Genomic DNA, 19,067 nt, shown 5'->3' with positions numbered 1-19,067 from the left:
AAATCTCTTGTTCTGTCTGTACTGTCTGCTCACTCTCCAGTCAGTTTTCAGACTGCACTTTCACTCTCTCTGATGGGTTAACTGTTGTATCAGATAACCTCTATCTGCAAGTCTGTTTTGCATCTCTAACAGTCACTTCTGTCTTATCGATGCCTCACTCACTATGCGATTCACACGTGTCATCTGACTGTGGGGTACCAATCTAAACACTGCTGGTGGGTGACAGCTTAAGTGTAACAATAACTTAATTACTATCTGTTTGCTTTACATATATATATATATCCATCTCTATTCCATAACATTTCCTGTAAACCCTAACATCCAAAAAGTGTTAAATTGTTGTTCTGACATCATGCTATTTAGGTATGAATCAAACCTCTTTAGGGTACCCCCCACCCCCATATGGCGAAGATTTCATCAATAAATCCGTACTAAATCACCCCATATTACAAAAACACAGGGGGCCAGATCCACATAGAATTGGATAGGCGCAGCGTATCAGAGTTACGCTACGCCGCCGTATCTTACCTAGCTTTAAGTCGAATGCAGGAAGATTTTGCGCCGTAAGTTACGGGGGCGGAATTTAAATCGCCGATTAGGGGGCATAATTCATTTAAATGAAGCGCGTCCCCACGCAGATTGAACTGCGCATGCTCTGTTTCGAAATTTCCCGCCGTGCTTTGCGCAAAATGACGTCGCAACGACATCATTTTTTTAACTTAGACGTGACTTACGTCCATCCCTATTCACGGACGACTTACGCAAAAAAAAATTCAAATTTCGACGCGGGAACGACGGCCATACTTTAACATGGCAAGTCTATCTATACGCCGCAAAATAGCAGCTTTAACTATACGCCGGAAAAAGCCGACTAGAGACGACGTAAGAGAATTTGACGGCCACGCGTACGTTCGTGGATCGTCGGAAAAAGCTCATTTGCATACCCGACGCGGAAAACGGCGCGAACTCCACCCAGCGGACGCCGAAGTATTGCATCTGCGATCCGAAGGCGTACGAAGCCGCACGCCTGTCGGATCGAACCCAGATGCCGTCATATCTTGGTTTGAGGTTTCAAACTAAAGATACGACGCGGGTAATTTGAAAGTACGCCGGTGTATCAGTAGATACTCTCTCTCTGGATCTGGCCCAGGGTGTTCAAAAATGTAGGAATTCATCACTGCACCCCTTAATTGCAAGTAGAACTCATTGTCAAACATGTAATAGTTATGTTCAAGAACAATCTTAAGCAATGTAACAAAAAACTGTATCTGTGCCTCACTATACAGTTCACATATATGAAAAGTTGCTCTGTAGCACATAAAACCCACATCATGCTCTATAGATGTGTATAAGCTTGCTACATCCCATGTAACCAGAACAGAATGTTGAGGTAGCGTCACATCATACAGTTTATTCAAAAAATCGTTGGTGCCTCTTAAAAAAGATTTCCCGTTTGCCACTAATGGGGGGATAATTTTATCCAAATAAATTGGTCTCCCTTGTAGTGTGGAGGGGTTCTTATGAATTTTAGGTAATGTGTACAAAACTGGTACAACAAGTAGGAAAGTGACAGTTTCTTTCTCAATTAGATTATCTTTAAATGTGGCATAAACTATAATATATATATATATATATATATATATATATATATATATATATATATATATATATATATAATCATCCTTTGTATGTTTTTTTTTATTCTGCATAGGTAATGCTCTTTTACATGCTTAAGTAACTGACATATTCTTCTTTTCTATCTTTTTTTTCATATAGAGGATCGTGTGATCGAAGGTGAGTAGCTGCTTGTTTAAATAATAGCATCTTATATTGCCTCCTGTAATAATGTCATTTGAGACTTCTTAGGCATCTAAGAGAAAAGGCTTAATTGTACATTCCTAATATTGTTATTTCTTGATTGTTTTTCTCAGTTTACTCTAACCAGTCACTTTTTCTTCTAGTACACTTTCTCTCCTGTTTGCTCACCCTTCCCCCAATCATCTTGCATTTTCTGTCACCTGACTTCTCTAAAAATAATAATGAGCAAGCATTATGCAAATTATACTAATTACACTTTAATGGAAAACACAGAGCTGAAAATCAAGAGAGATTTAGATTAAAGGGAAGGAGAGATGAATATGGGATAAAGTGAGAGACAGCAAGCAAGATTTGATTAAAACAGTAAACTACATCCACCAGGCAGTAGTATAGGTGCTGTAGTAAAGAAAAAAAGGTAAACAAATATACAGTGGGTATTGAAAAGAATCATCCCCCTTTCAAAATAATCACACATTGTTGATTTGCAGTCTGAAATGAAGACAGACACAGTTTTTGTTGTATTCAGCTGTATTTACTAGTCCAACTTATAACATCCAAGACCAACATGTCAGAAAAAAAAATCAAAAACAGAATCAGTGAGATGGAAAATGTCAACGACCTAGCATGCCCTGGTCAGATGCGGTAAGATACCACTTTGTGAATGAAGCCCATTGTGGCAAGACTCTAAGTTAAGTTCAATAAAACTAGAAAGGTTCTATGTAGAAGAAGATATAGGCAAAGGTTGATGCTTTGGAGAGGTTGTGTGCCTACAGGCCTTATGATGGAAAGCCTGAAGGCAGGGAAACAGCAACTCTTGGGCAAAACATGGCTGGATCTTTGTGACAAATGGTGCTGGCGATGTCTGCCTTGTCTTCTCCCCCATCCTATACACTGAACTAAAATTACAAAGCTGGGAAAGGAATAGGCTAGAACGGAACACCTTTCCACTAAGTTATGAAGATAAGGCGAGGGGAGGTGTTCTGTAGTTCTGCTCCCCTAGGGTAAAAACTTTGCTCTTTCCTAGATAATAGTACAGCAAGTGGATGCTGTCACCATACAACAGAAAGTGTTTTACTGGCAGGGTCATTAGGTGACAATAAAGAGGAAAGAATGCAGCCCCTATATCTAAGGTTTTGTAAGCTGCAATATATACATGTTTTGTTCTTGGGTTTAAGATACAGTAACACTATGTTGTGTAAACATCATCATAAGTATCTTGACTTCTGAGTATATGCTGTATTTTTCACCCTTTTACCAATCAACATCATGGCTTGGCAACATTACCGAGTTTGATTCTTCTCCAGCTCAATTAAATAAAAAACCTGACAGCTTAGTTGATGTGTAAATAAACAGAAGGGCCATTCACTTTAAAGTAGACCACCTATACATTACAAACATCTGTCGAAACATTGTAATCTTGTGCTCTATTAACCAAGTGCAATGGCTGTATAATTTCTTCTACACTGGTATTTTTTATAAAATAAAAGGGTAATGGTCTGGAGTACAAACAATGCTTCTTTAAACCTTCTGCCACTAAAAACATTGCAATAAATCCTGAAATAGTATTTCAAGCACAATGAAATTTTGTAATTTTATGATTGATATTTCTTATGAAAAGTATGTGCTAAAGTAGTTTTGAAGGTGCCACAAATTATAACATGTATTTCTGGTATAAGCAATATATATTCACTTTTGAATGGTAGGTACATTTAAAAGTTGCTTATAAATGTTTCAATTGAAAGGAGCTAAAATAATTCTGTCATGAACATAAACAATTCAATCTGAGTATATGGTGAAAAATGGAGAGCTGCATGCCAAACTGCATGCCAAAATCATCAAATCATAAGTAGATGCAAGGCTATAGGCAGAATTTTTTTTATAGAAAACTTGAATCATCCTGTAAAGTCAAACTTGGCCACACCACCTGTCAAATCTCCCTGTTGGTGAATGTATAAAAGTTGGTGAGCAGCAAAGTAACATTTTTCTAGTAAGAATTACTATTTTTGTAACTTCAGTAGCCTGTATCTCTCTACATCTACTGATCATTTTAAAATGTTATTCTACATGCTCAGCTTTATAGCCAAGGTTTTTAACAAGTTTACTTTAATATCTGTAAATCCAATGGTGGCTAGCTAGGGTTGGACTTGGGAATCTCAGGATATGGGCCCAACTTAACGGCATATGTGTTTTTTGTGCATTTTATCTGTATTTCTTTTACTATACATGTACTTCATAAATTATTCATTACTGATAACAGTACCTTTTAAAATGATGATGCAGAATGAAATTTAGGTGCAGTTTAAGATGCAAGAAAGTGCACTGAAGAATGCAGAATATAAGCAGACATGGTCTAAATTAAATTATGTACTATGATGACATTGCTGATTACAATACCTAGCAACATGTCTTATGGGAAGATATAGGGGACCAACACTTCTGATTATTGTGAAAAAGGTCAGCGATTTCAGGACCATCAAAAAATGTACATACATAATACTGTATATTATCCACAGTAACTGGATTTCTGTGCTTTTATATTTGTTTTTGTGTCACGATTTTCTCTTTAATATATCAATACAATGCTATTCGTCAATATGCCTCAAAGTGCATGTAAACCCAATTTTTTTTTATTTTTTTTATTTTTTTGATGTCACAATGTACAGTGTAAGATTTCCTATCATCTGTGCCCAGTCTTGCCACACAGAGTTAATCCAGCTCTGAGCAATCCTCTTATTGTTCAGTGAAATAAAATGGAGAGAAAACCTTAGTCCGTTCTGCCCCCTTGCTGTGAGTGACATGTTATTTACTTATCTCATGCACTAGCTTGGAGACAGGCATTATTTTTTAATTCCCACCCCCACTCCATTTCTGAAGTCATGTGGTTACTTTTCTGGATTTTGACTGGATAATAGTGATCATAGAAGAATTAAGTGTAAGGAATACAGAGGAAAAAATGCATATTGACAAGGGGAGTGTAGAGGTGGGTGGGGAGTCTACAGACATCACAACTCCACCCACCGAGCTCCAGACAACAGACCCACCCACAGAATCTGCAGTTTTTCAGTACTTATTACAGACAGACAGAGAACGCCCTGCCCATTGAAATGAATGGGCAGCGTCTCCAAATCGCCTGAAAAGTGCTCCCAAAGCGGCGCAACACAGGAGTTTTTAACCCCTTCTTTGGGGTTAAAAGCGGCCCACTAGGGGCTGAAAAGTGGTGCAAAAGCACTGCTTAAACAGCGCTAAAGCGCCACTAAAACATTGGGTGTTCGTTTGTTCAGAGAATAAACAAACGTACGTGTGTCTTTTATTTAATTTTTTATTATTTTGTACAATTAATGTTTTTATTATTTCTTGCAATTCTTTTTTTTTATTAGCCCTGTTGGAGGCTTTGGTGAGATATCAGGGGTCTTAACAGACTCCTGACATCTGGATTTACCAGCTCCTACCTACGCTCTCCATCCTGACAGCTCGAGGGGGTGAAGGAGGGGAAAGAAGGGGGACACCAGTACGGAGTGGGACAGAGAGGGAGACATAAAAAAGAAAAATGTTACTGCGCTGATCTAATTATCCAGAGGGTTTAATCTCTGGAGGTGTGACCTGTGGGCTGATATAATACACAATCAACCATGTGTGAAAAAATATATATATCAGGGACACAATGTACCCAATATTTGGTGTGGATAACCTAAATACAAACAATCTATAGAAATATAATTTATGCAAGTGTGACACAGTATTTTAAACGTGAATCAAAGATTTGGATTGGTGTGTCGGCATACACATCAATGTGCTCCTGTGAAGGAAAAAAAATGGCTACTGTTGCTACTACTAGCCGACTAAATGGTGAAAACAAACAATGCAAAAAAAAAATATATAAAATATTCAGAAAACAAACACACAATATGCAATGTGCCAACTGTACAGTGATTAATCCAATAACTAATATTGGAAACAAATACCAAAAAATATGTATGAATTAAAAGTAATCAAGAAGCCAGTAGAATGTGCAATGTTCAAGCTGCACTGAAAATAGTCCAATGACAGACAATCTTGCTCTTATACAATAGGTTCCAGTATAACAAAAAGTTCAATGCTGGTAGTGCTGTATACAGAAAAGTGCAGCTATCTCTTCAAACCGACAAAGGTGTGCCACCATCACCAATGGTTAAACTCAACACTCACCAGACCCCAGATAATAATAGGCCCCAAAGTGGTGTCTTTTCTTTGTCCGTCAGTGGGTGTTGCCTCCTTTTCCCTTTTACAAGATATCCTTAAATCCTCAACAACAAGGGGCTCATCATGGTGTAGTATGTTAAAACGTATTTATTAAAAAAGATAAAAAAGTTGCACTTACAATATGGAGTGCCTATGACCGGCACTGAGTGTCTTTGGCAGTGTCAACCGTTAAAAGCCGCTGACCAGCATTTAAATGGCGTCATAGAAGGTGTGCGTACCCCGCTTTTCTCCTAAAACATTGGGTGTTCGTTTGTTCAGAGAATAAATAAACGTACGTGTGTCTTTTATTTTATTGTTTATTATTTTGTACAATAAATGTTTTTATTATTTATTGCAATTCTTTTTTTTTATTAGCCCTGTTGGAGGCTTTGGTGAGATATCAGGGGTCTTAACAGACTACTGACATCTGGATTTACCAGCTCCTACCTACGCTCTCCATCCTGACAGCTCGAGGGGGTGGAGGAGGGGAAAGAAGGGGGACACCAGTACGGAGTGGGACACAGAGGGAGACAGCAGCAAGGAGGGGGACACGGAGGGAGACAGCAGCATGGAGGGGGACATGGAGGGGGACATGAAGGAGAACGGAGGGTGACAGCAGCATGGAGGGGGGACATGGAAGAGAACAGAGGAGGACAGCAGCATGGAGAAGGACACAGAGGAGAACGGAGGGGGACAGCAGCATGAAGAAGGGCACAGAAGAGAACAGAGGGGGATAGCACATGGAGGGGGACAACTCCCCCACCACACTAATCACCCTGACTGTCCAGGTATTGGGTGAAGCATCGGAGCATTTGCCCGAGTACAAGTATGCTCGGTATCTGTACCGATACTAGTATCGGTATCGGGACAACCCTAGTATATATAATGCAGTTCAGAGTATATAGTGCAGTCCATATAATATATATAATGCAGTTCAGAGGCATGTCTGAGAGAACTGGGAGGATGTGGTCTGGGATCAGTTCAGAACCAGAAGGAATGGACTGTGGTGTCATGGGCAGTGGAGAAGGGCAGCTGCAGCCAGGAGGACTGGCAGGGCCTGAAGATGGCTTACTGGGCTCAGTAGCCGCATGTAAAACAGCTAGCACCAGCAACTTTCTATTTTGCTTCACTATAGGGGCCTGCGGCCCCTGCCTGCAAACGGCAATTGCTAAGGCTTGGTGGAGCCAGTGTCAGGCCTATACACTTTGTGCTAGCTGTGCCTGAACATTGGAAGCGATAAGCAGGAAGAAAGAGGAATGAACATTAGAGAGGAAGCGATTTGCAGAAGGAGAGAGAGGAATAAACATTAGAGAGGAAGGTGATGTGCAGGAGGAGAGAGGCGTGAACATTAGAGAGGAAGCGATGTGCAGGAGGAGAGAGAATTGAACATTACAGAGTAAGCGATGTGCAGGAGGAGAGAGGTGTGAACATTACAGAGTAAGCGATGTGCAGGAGGAGAGAGGTGTGAACATTAGAGAGGAAGCGATGTGCAGGAGGAGAGAGGATTGAACAATGATAACTAGTGTTTCTTTTTTTTTTTTTATATAATCAAGTTTTATTTTGTTTTAATTATTAACAACATTCCATACAACATTGTACTTTCTTATGTTCAATCGTTTACATAATAGACACAAACATTGCAGGTAAAAAACTCGACAAAATCGTCCTATCACAAGCTTATCAGTTATTCTTACCCCCCTAAGACAAACAAAGAAAAAGAAAAAAGAAAAAAAATTGAAGAAGAGTGGAAAAAGTAGATTATAATTCACTTCCCTTCTTCCACTTCACCCCTAGCTATAGTGGAGTGTGTCTGCTCTGTCCCTACACACTTCATTCCTTCTACTTGAGTACTTCGGTCATGTGTTCTCCAGCTGTGTCCTTCTATACCCCGAGAAAAAAGGAGAAAGGAAAGGTAGGGAGAAAAGAAAAAAACCACCATTCCACTTCCAAGGAGGCCACTGATGGCCATTGTGTCTATTCTTTTTATGTGAGAAAAAAAAAATACTTTTAAATATTAAGATCGTGATTGAATAATAATAGTGATTAAAATTGTGTCTAGTGTTGACTATTAATCTGCCGTGATTGTATGTGTCAGCCCTCTTGGCCTGTTTCCCAGACTGAAACACGCAAATTTAGAAAAGGGGAAGAGAGAAAAAAATATATAAATGTTTGTAATTTAAAGTTAGGAAATTGACATTATTAAGATAATAATTGAATTAACTAATTTATAGTGATTTTTAAAATTGTGCCTCGTATTCGATTATTGTTCACCCGTGATTATGTGTGTCGGCTCTCCTGGCCTATTCCCTGTACTAGAATTGCAACACGCAAATTTAGAAAAAACTAAATAAAAACTAAATAAAATAAATCCCCAAAAAGGAAGCGGGGAGAGGAAGGTCCCCTTACCTACTGTGGTTTATTTGTCCTTCCCCCCCTCTATCAAAACCCCATAAGAAGCCACAAATGGCCATAGTGTTAAAAATATGTGTTTATTCCTGATGGCATTATCTTTGACCGTGTTTACCTTCTGATCTACTTCCCCACCCACTTTAAGTGACCTACCCATCTCCATACCCCCCCCATATAATAATAATAAGGGGGGAAAAGGAATATAATATCCTCTTAGTGACAATGTTCAACCTCTATCCTGGTTCAACTTTAGGTCCCTCCTCACCTATATTTGCCCTACTCCTATTTCTCCCCCCCTACCATCCCTATTTCAACATGACTGTAATCCCTCTCTCCCTCTTTGGGCAGACTTCCCACTCCACACTCTCAAAGCTGTAGAAAAAAGGACTTCAAGGTAGATCAGTAAGGAAGAGAGCGAAGAAGAGAAAAAAATAAATAAAATAATCAACCCTGGTCAAGGTTCATGTTCTAACTCCTTATTCTTCCATACCTAAGACCATATGCGACTTCCCTGGGGGCCTCATGAGTCTGTTATGCCCCCTGCTTTCCCACTCCATTTCTCATATCCTTAGCCTATTTCAGGTGCATACTGTATCCAGCCTGCCCGTCTCAAATTCCCCTTTTTTGTCCTTCACTACTTGAATCCACCTTTCGGCTTCCATTATACGATTGACCTCCTTTTTCCAATCTACTAGAGTTGGACAGGCGATCTGTTTCCAAAATCTGGGGATTAATAATTTCGCTGCGTTCAGTAAGTGTGGTGTAATACTCCTCCTGTAGGCTTTAATAGGGCCGGACGTTCCATGGAATAGGAAGCATAGGGGCGTAAACCCAATTAATCCATGGTGCTACTGCTTCCAGAATATTTTTAATCCTGGGGCATTCCCACCACAGGTGGAGAAATGTAGCCCTTTGCTCACACCCTCTCCAACACCGGGCATCTGCCGTTGGATACATCTGATTTAACCTAACTGGTGTCCTATACCACCTTGTCATAAATTTATAGGCCATTTCCTGAACATATGAGCTTATAGATGTAGAATAAGTTGATTTAATATTTTTTTTAATTTGTTCATCTGACAGTGCCTTATTTAATTCTCTTTCCCATTCCCTTATGAAGTATGGTACTTTACTCTTTTGGGAGCCTAATATCAATCTGTACATCTGAGACAACAAATGCCTAGCATTCCCCAGATGCACACACTGACCCTCAAACGCCGTAATTGAGTTTAATGGTCTCAGTGGGGGTTCCATCTTGTTAAAGAATCCTGTCATTTGATAATATCTCCATCCTGCTGTGGGTATGTTCCCTAGAGCTGTAACCAAATCCTGTTAATTTGCTAGGGTTCCCTGCGGGGCGAATTTCCCACATGTGGCATCTCCCCCCCCCGCCCCTATGCCCCCAGGAATCCCCCCTGCTCCCCGGGTGGAAACCATTGGAATCCCTCCAGTGGGGCCAGGGGGGACACCCGGGGTGAATACTCTCCCCTTATTCAACCTATCCCATATTAACAAGGAATTCCAGGTCATAGGAGATGTCCATTTCGAAAGTCCTCTTGACATGCTCGGGATCCAAGGGGCCCCTGCCAAGTTCCTTCCCACTATTGTTTTTTTCCAGTGGGACCCACCTTTTATTAGAGGAGTCATGGCACCAATTCAGAATTCGGACCAACGACATTGCCTTGTAATATACTGCTATGTCTGGAAGCCCCATTCCTCCCTCTACCTTACTCCTGCGCATGATGTCATAGGCCAGCCTTGGTCGTTTGTCATTCCATACAAATGCTACAAATGCCTTCCTTATCTGTTTAAAAAAGGTTTCTGGCAGTTTGATCGGAACTGTATGTAGTATGTATATAATTCTAGGCAAACTACACATTTTGATAGCACTCACTCTTCCAAACCATGTCAGATAATGTCCCATCCATTTCTTTTGGTCCCCCACTATCCTGGCCAATAGGGATACGTAGTTAAGGTTATATAACATTTTTTGATCTGCGGTGATATGTACCCCCAGATAGAACAAGGAGTCCTTCCATTCGAAGGGATACGCCCTCCTCAACGTCCTCGCTATCTCTTGAGGTACATGGCTGGGTAAAAGTATTGATTTTTCAAAATTTATTTTGAAATTGGACAGAAGCCCATATCTGCCCACTTCCTGCATTAGAGCTGTTAAATAGATCTGTGATGTTGAGAGGTAGAATAATAAGTCATCAGCATAGGCCAATACTTTATGTTCCACATCCCCAATACATGTGCCTACTATTTCCCAATTACTTCTAATCTTACAAAGAAATGGTTCTAGTATTAAAGCAAATATTAGTGGTGAAAGTGGACAGCTCTGTCTTGTTCCATTTCGTATATTAAGATAGTCCGATATTGTGCCATTTACTTTAACCCTTGATCTTGGGTCCGCATAAAGGGCCATTATCCATCCCATCATGCGGCCCCCCAGGCACACCCCCCTCAAGAATTCACTCATAAAGCCCCAATTCACCCTATCAAAGGCTTTTTCAGCATCCATTGATAGTACAATCTTTGGGGCTTTCTCTGGCCCATGTTGCATCCAATGAAGAAGGTGAAGTGCCCTGATGGTGTTGTCCCTTGCCTCACGTCCCTTCATGAATCCTGTCTGGTCCGGGTAAACTAAGACCCCGATATGTTCTTGTAATCGCAGCGCTAGGATTTAGGCCAGCAGTTTAGTGTCTGAGTTGAGCAGTGAAATAGGCCTATAATTGGCACAGTTCTGAGAATCATTCCATTCCTTTAGGAGTACAGAAATATATACGAACAGCGCTTCTGGATTAGTGGATTAGTTGCATTAATTGTATTAAAATAATTGCACAACGGTTTTTATCAACTCAGCCGAGAATTTTTTATAATAAATATTTGTCAACCCATCCGGGCCAGGACTTTTCCTTTCGGCAAGGCTGCTATTGCTCTGCTCAGCTCTTCCCACTGTGATTGGATGTTCCATTTCGCTGTAATTGTTTCCGATAGGGTAGGCATTGATGACTCCTGATATAATCTCGTATCTCTTCCCTTCTGTGGTCCTCCCTTTCCTCTATTTGTGAAGTCACAGGTACCTGAATATTATATAGGATTTCATAGAATCTATGAAATTCTCTCGCTATGGCCTGAGTTTCCACTATCTTTTTGTTTCGTATTAATAGGCTATGGACATGTCTGGACTCCTGCTGTTTTTAAGTTGTTTGTCCAGTAACCGCCCACATTTGTTCCCTTGCTCATAGAACCTATGCGCAAAGTATCTATGTTTATTATGAATTTTTCGATCTAAACATTGTGCAAGTTCTCTTCGAAGAGTCTGTACTTGTTGATAAACATGTGCATTTCGTTTCGTTACGAATTTAGGACAAATTTTTCATTATTCAGAAATTCGTATGCATCCGAATTTCCAAATTACAAAATTAACGAATTTAAACTTAAACAAATTCGAAAAAACGCGAACGAAATTCGAATCTAAATTGAATTTTGAAAACAAATTCGAATCGAATTTGAAAAAATAGAAATCGATTTTCTAAAAACTACAATATAAAATAGAATATAAATCAATAAAGCAATAGAATCAAAAAGAATAGAATAGAAGTTAATAGAATGTAATAAAATAGAACATGACAGTCTTCCGAAATTCGAATAGTATAAATTTGAATTCTAGAATAGATTGGAAAATAATTAAAATGTATGGAAACTAAAATATAAAAGAATAGAAAAACAATAGAACAGAATAGAATAAATTATAATATATATTATAATTGATTCTATTCTCTTGTTTTTCTTTTCTATTCCATTCTAATCATTTCTATTCAAAATTTGAATTCATTTTATACGAAAGTTCGAATTTCTTGTTGAATGAAATCGAATTGAAGAGAAAAGATTATTAGTTTCATATTAGAATTTGAAAACATTTTGACCAAAATTCCTAAAAAGTCGATCAAATTTAAAAAATTTAATTAGATTAGAAAAAATCTACTGCATTCGAAAAAATTCTACCACATTTGAAAAAAATCTACTTAATTAGAAATAACTACCACATCCAAATTTTTATTACATATAACCATTTTCCAAAATTCGAATTTCATATGAATGAAATCGAATTGGAATAGAAAAGATTAGAATAGAATATAGAAATTTTAAAAACTAGAAAAATAGAACAGAATAGAATCAATTATAATATATATTATATTTTATTCTATGCTCTTGTTTTTCTTTTCTATTCCATTCTTATTCAAAATTTGAATTCATTTTATACGAAATTCGAATTTCTTTATTGAAAGAATCGAATTTGAATAGAAAAGATTCTAAAATATTAGTTTCATATTAGAATTTGAAAATTTTTTTGACCAAATTCCTAAAAAGTCGATCAAATTTGAAAAATTTAATTTGATTAGAAAAATTCTACCGCATTTGAAAAAATCTACCGAATTAGAAAAAATCTACCGAATTAGAAAAAAACTACCGCATTTGAAAAAAATCTACTATATTAGAAATAACTAACACATTTGATTTTTTTTTACATACTAACCTGTCACAGGACTCAGACCTTCTTATGTCTAAAATCATCCTATGACCACTAGGGGCATAGGATTCATGAGGAGGATATCTTGGGACTACCTGAGATGGATTATTATGTATTTATTATCCACATTATATTCCAAGATCTGTAGGACTATTTTAAGTTGGTTGGTTAATTGTAGATGTGACTCTCTTTCATACTGATGGATGTTAATTTCCTCACCTCCAGGCTATCTCTCTATCTTTGTGCTAATTGCCTCTATTGTGTGTGTGAGATGTCCTTGGTTTACGCTTAAGGCCTTGTACTCACGTGCAGACATGTCCGACTGAAAACCGGTCCGCGGACACGTTTTCATCGGACATTGTCTGCCCGGGGACTTCTGTTCAATGGCTGTACACACCATCGAACAGAAGTCGCGCGGTAAACAATACGCGGGGCGTGTACGTGCTGTCGCCGCGTCGATGACGCGCCGATGATGCGGCGACGTGGGCGGGCTCTGCCTTTTAAATGCTTCCACGCATGCGTCGAAGTCATTCGACGCATGCGAGGGATGGCGGGCGGCCGGACATGAACGGTAGGTCTGTACAGACGACTGTTTTAAAGCAAGTCCAGGAAAACAGTTGTCCGCTGGAAACCTGTCGATCCGCCCGAAAAATGGTCCGCTCGGGCCTACACACGACCGAACATGTCTGCTGAAACTGGTCCGCGGACCAGTTTCAGCAGACATGTTCGGTCGTGTGTACGGGGCCTACGAGATTGTGTATTGTACAGCAGATGAAATGAAGAGCGGGGCGTCTACTCACCTCGTCTGGCTAAATGATTAGATAAATTAGCTCATGTTAAAATATTGTTCTGGTCACCCCCCTCTTTACTGTTTAAGAGATTGTGTTTTTGAGGCTATTAAAGATTCCATACTTAGCACACATACAAGTCTCGTCTCGTTGTGTGTTACAAGGCAGCTAAAATATCTGGTATCTATGTCCAGACTATGGGAAGCAGTATCTGACAGAAAGCATTCGTTCTGAGTGCGGGGACCTTCGTGACATAACCGTTTCCAAAATTTGAATTTCCTATAGAATGAAATCGAATTGGAATAGAAAAGATTAGGAATAGAATAGAAAATAGAAAAGTTAATAAACTAGAAAAACAATAGAACAGAATAGAATAAATATATAATATTTTATTTGCTTTTGTTCTATTGTTTTTTAGTCTATTATTTTATATTATTTTCTATTCTATTCAAATCTTTTCTATTCTAATTCAAATTCATTCTATACGAAATTCAAACTTTTGAAGCCATCTTCCAAAATTTGAATTTCGTATAGAATGAATTAGAATCGAAAAGAATACAAAAGAAAATAGAAAGAATGGCATAGAAATATTATATATATATACATATATATATATGTATATATATATATATATTATATATATATATATATATAGATATATATATATAGATATATATTATAGATATATATATAGATATATATAGATTTATTATATAAAATAAAAGTGACATGCGCTGAGTATTAACTCCTGTGGTGTTACCTTTAATCAACAATAGAAATAATGATTCAATTGTGTGTATACAAAACCATAATAGTAGTCCCAATAGGTGCTGGGTGTGTGCACATTCACTACACTCCCTGTGTATGAAACCAAGCACAATGCTGTTTAATGACTTGAATAATGTTTGGTGCGATCAGGCTCCCTGACTCTCAGCTGGCTGTCTCACATATAGATGTCAGATCTTCCACATAAATGCAGCTCATGAAAGACAAGGAAAGAGAAAAGAGAGATCCTCATAGCGCAATCATGTTAAACCATTAGGAAATAGATGGCATGCTTGAGATAAGGGCACTTTCACAAATCCACCGATCACAACAGACAACAACAATCCTCCCTTAGCCACTCAGCTTTAGATGTTCTCCTCATTCGGATGTGCGATCCGTCATTCCCGTTTGTAGCTCCTTCCCCCACATGTTACGTCACTAGACACGTGACTTAGTCATGGGTAACTGCAGGTTGGATCTCAGCTGATGTTATTTATAGTCAGTGAGATAACCAGACCAACGGGGAATGCAGCAAAGGAGTTTAAACATCTGACATTATTGCTAGCTAATAGGAATATGTATAGATATCATTTATAAGAACCATATTAAACATTTAATTTTAATACAAAACAGTAAGCTTAAAAACAATCTCATTTCGTGTATCCATCTTGATTCGTTTTTACTCAATTCCCGCACTTTATGACTACTCCTCCAATGGGGTGTATATTTGGCAATAGCCCAAAACTTCAGTTCTTTAGGATTTTTCTGGTGGCATAGGGCAAAACGTCGCGACACATTATGTTTGGGGAAGCCTTTTTCAATGTTCTGTACATGTTCCCTTAGACGTTTCCACTGTACGTTCAATATATTCGAGGGAGCATGAACACTACAGGGCATAGACTACTCCTTCCATTCTGCAGGTGATCAGGTCTTAAATTTCTAATGTGACATTAGAGACAAATTTGGAGCATTTTTGTCCATTAAAGTTGGTTTTCCTACAGGCGAAACATCGCTTGCAAGGATAAAAACCTTTTCCCTGATAGAAAGATAATGTATTGGATTTGGTTTGGTGGGAGAATCCGGTACATTCTTAGGCACCAAATCCCTTAGGGTGGGTGTACGTCTGTAGACTATTGTTGGCATACTCGGTAATATACATTGCAGTTGTCTATCTGCCTGTATGCTTCTTAAATATGGTTTCCAGTCGTTTGTGTTGAACATTAAAGTTGAGAATAATTGGTACTTGATTATCTGGAACCTTATTTTTTACTTTATCCTGTATAAGTACATCTCTCTGCATTTCTAGCACATTTTGAATCTGTGCCTGTATACATTTGGTGTCATAACCTTTATTTATAAACTTGGTGCCAATCATATTGGCCTGCTCAAGGAATGTCTGTGGGTCAGTACAATTCCTACGAATTCTTGCCATTTGCCCTTTGGGGATATTGATCAACCAGGGATCAAAGTGACACCTGTCCACCGGTATGTAGCTATTTCTCTCCACTGGTTTGAAAAAGGTTTTGGTGGTCAGTTGTTGTGCCTCCAGTGTGATTTCCAGATCCAAGAACTGTATCATTTTCTCACTAATGGTGTAAGTGAGTTTGATATTCCTCTGGTTCTCATTTAATTTCTCAAAAAACTGGATGAGTGATCTTTTATCACCCCTCCAGATAAGTATGCAGTCATCAATAAATCTTCTGTATAATACTAATTGATCAGGTGTATCATCATATATAGCAGTTTCCTCCCACTCTGACATGAAAACATTAGCCACACTTGGTGCATACTTGGCCCCCATGCCTATACCATTTAATTGCCTATAATATTCCTGATTATGCCAGAAATAGTTGTGTTGTAGTCCAAAGGCCAGGCATCTTAAGACAAACCGATTTTGTTTAAAAACTAGAGCACCAAATTTATTCAGAGCCCACTTTGAAGCCTGAATAGCTTCTACATGATTGATGACTGTGTATAGTGAAGCCACATCAGCTGTGGCTAACAAGTAGCCACCTCATGTGTCAATCTTCACTGTATTGAGGACCTGAATGAGGTGCTTGGTGTCCCCTAGGAATGCCTGTGTTTGTGGGACCAACAGCTGAATAAATTTGTCTACATATTCCCCCAATCTGGAATTGATGGACTGAATTTCATTAATTATGGGTCTTCCTGGTGGTCTGAGGGGATCCTTGTGGATTTTCGGGACTGTATATATTATAGGGACCCTGCAATTATCTGGAACCAGATATTTTTCTTCCCTTTTATGGAGAACTCCTTTGTTCCTTCCTTTTTGGATCAACTCAATCAATTCTTCCTTATATTCACCAGTGGGATTTCCCCTGAGTTTAATGTAAGTATTTGTATCCTTCAGTTGGTTATCCAATTCCTCATAGTAGTAATTCTTGGATAATACCACTATAGCTCCACCTTTGTCAGCGGGCCTGATGATAACTTGTTTGTTATCTTCTAATTCTTTGATTCCTTTATTATACATTTTTTTGATTTTCAATTTCTCCAAGTCTCGTAGTACCATTTTATTAAAGACCTCAACATGTTTATTATTATGTACCTGAGGATTGAAGAGAGATTTGTTCCTCACCTGACTATGTTGAACTCTCCCCAATAAATTACTTCGATCCTCTTCCCTTTTTATAGGTTGGTTCAGCATGTATTTTTTAATGTTCAACTTTCTGGTATATTTTTGTATGTCTACATAGACCTCAAATTTGCTAAGATTTCGTTTAGGAGCAAATTTGAGCCCCTTGTCCAAAGTGAGTAGTTTTGTCCATGTTAATTCTACCCCACTAATGTTATAGATGCCTTCCCCTATTGGACCTTTCTTCTTTTGGATCTTGTGTCCACCTCTGCATCCTCTCTGTCATTTGGGCTTTGTGTGTGTCATTTGTTCGTATCTTGAAGGTGTCCTGTCGCTCCTGTGATACTCTAAAAAAGAGCGGGGATCTGTTTCCTCTCTGTAATTACCCAGTGGTTCATATTTATTGTACATTGGAATGGGACTTCTTCTATTATCATGATGTTGATAGTCCCTAGGAGCTGAGCCACCCTGCTGGGATTGCTGTGGTGGAGCTCTTGGATATTGGTAGGGATATATATCTATGGGATCCCTACGATCTTGGTTATAATATGAGTGATCCTGTTGATATCCATATTGGTGTCTCCCTTGCTGATCAGATCGATTCTGTGGGGGCTTTTGGTGTTTTTGATTGTTCTTATTTTTCCAAATGTTTTTTTTTTGGTGAATTAGACCTAGGTTTTTGATTGTTTTTATTCACCCACCAGGGTTTTGGAGTTCTGGGTTCATTATGGTCATCTCTTGTCGGTCGACCTTGCCCATTTGAATAATGCTCATTTGGATTATCCCTATAGGATCTTCCATAATCACCTCTATTGTTACTAGTAGGTTCTGGTGATCTGTATCTCATCTCTCTCACAGGGGATACAATTCGTACCTCTCTATCTGGGGAGGATGATATTGGTCCTGTATTCCCATCCTTCAGATTAATTTGCCATTTGAAGGTTTGATGTTGTTGATAGTCATTTGTGTCCCTGAGATATTTTCTCTTCTTACGTTGTTTAATCTCAAGATCTTTTTGCTCCAATACTTTATTCAATTGGGCAGTGAGTGTTATAAAAGAAGGAGTGTCTTTGTGACCCTCTAAAAAAACTTTGCATTCAGCAATCTGCTTATTTATATTAGCATTTTTTCTTTGTTTCCGCTTAATTAAAAACTGCAATACTTCTAGCCCTTTTTCATTGAAGAACTTGTACCATTCCTCAATGGAATCTTTATCTAAAAGTCCATCATTGATGGGAACATCCCATCTGAGCCTCCGTGGGACAATGCCCTCTTTGATATATTGCTCATGAGTGGTTAGATCCCACCAAACGCTCACCTTCTTTTCCATTAGGTGACCAAATTTTCTGAAGGTGGTGTCAAGATCACCTGTCTCAGAAACTGGTTTGGTGGTAAAAACATCTTTAATGTTCAGCACAAACAACTGGAAACCATATTTAAGAAGCATTGGTCTAAATTACAGGCAGATAGACAACTGCAATGTATATTACAGAGTATGCCAGGAATAGTCTACAGACGTGCACTCACCCTAAGGGATTTGGTGGCTAAGAATGTACCGGATCCTCCCACCAAATCCAATACATTATCTTTCTATCAGGGAAAAGTTTTTTTTCCTTGCAAGCGATGTTTCGCCTGTAGGAAAACAAACTTTAATGGACAAAAATGCTCCAAATTTGTCTCTAATGTCACACAAAAGGAATACAAAATTAAAGACCTGATCACCTGCAGAACGGAAGGAGTAGTCTATGCCCTGCAGTGTTCATGTTCCCTCCAAAATATTGGACGTACAAAAAGACCTATGTGGAAACGTCTGAGGCCTTATACTCACGACCGGATCTGTGCGCTGAAAACTGTCTGCCGGACAGTTTCCGGCGTACAAGGCTGATTTTTGTTTGGTTCCGCTGGCTTGTACACACCAGCGGACCAAATTACCGTC

General features: G+C 38.7%; 1 protein-coding gene across 12 annotated transcripts in view; it reads left to right on the top strand.

Annotated features, from left to right (window-relative positions):
- Positions 1-19,067, top strand: part of NRXN2 (neurexin 2) — a 2,907,124-nt gene that overhangs the window by 869,737 nt on the left and 2,018,320 nt on the right. For all 12 annotated transcript variants that reach the window (XM_040327841.1, XM_040327834.1, XM_040327835.1 and 9 more), the window contains one exon: positions 1,777-1,794. In XM_040327841.1, the coding sequence (XP_040183775.1) occupies positions 1,777-1,794 (18 nt within the window). The remainder of the gene's footprint in view (positions 1-1,776; positions 1,795-19,067) is intronic.

This window comes from Rana temporaria, chromosome 11 (genome assembly GCF_905171775.1).
Source record: "Rana temporaria chromosome 11, aRanTem1.1, whole genome shotgun sequence".
Taxonomy (NCBI): Eukaryota; Metazoa; Chordata; class Amphibia; order Anura; family Ranidae; genus Rana; species Rana temporaria.
This window is presented reverse-complemented; position numbering and strand designations above follow the sequence as displayed.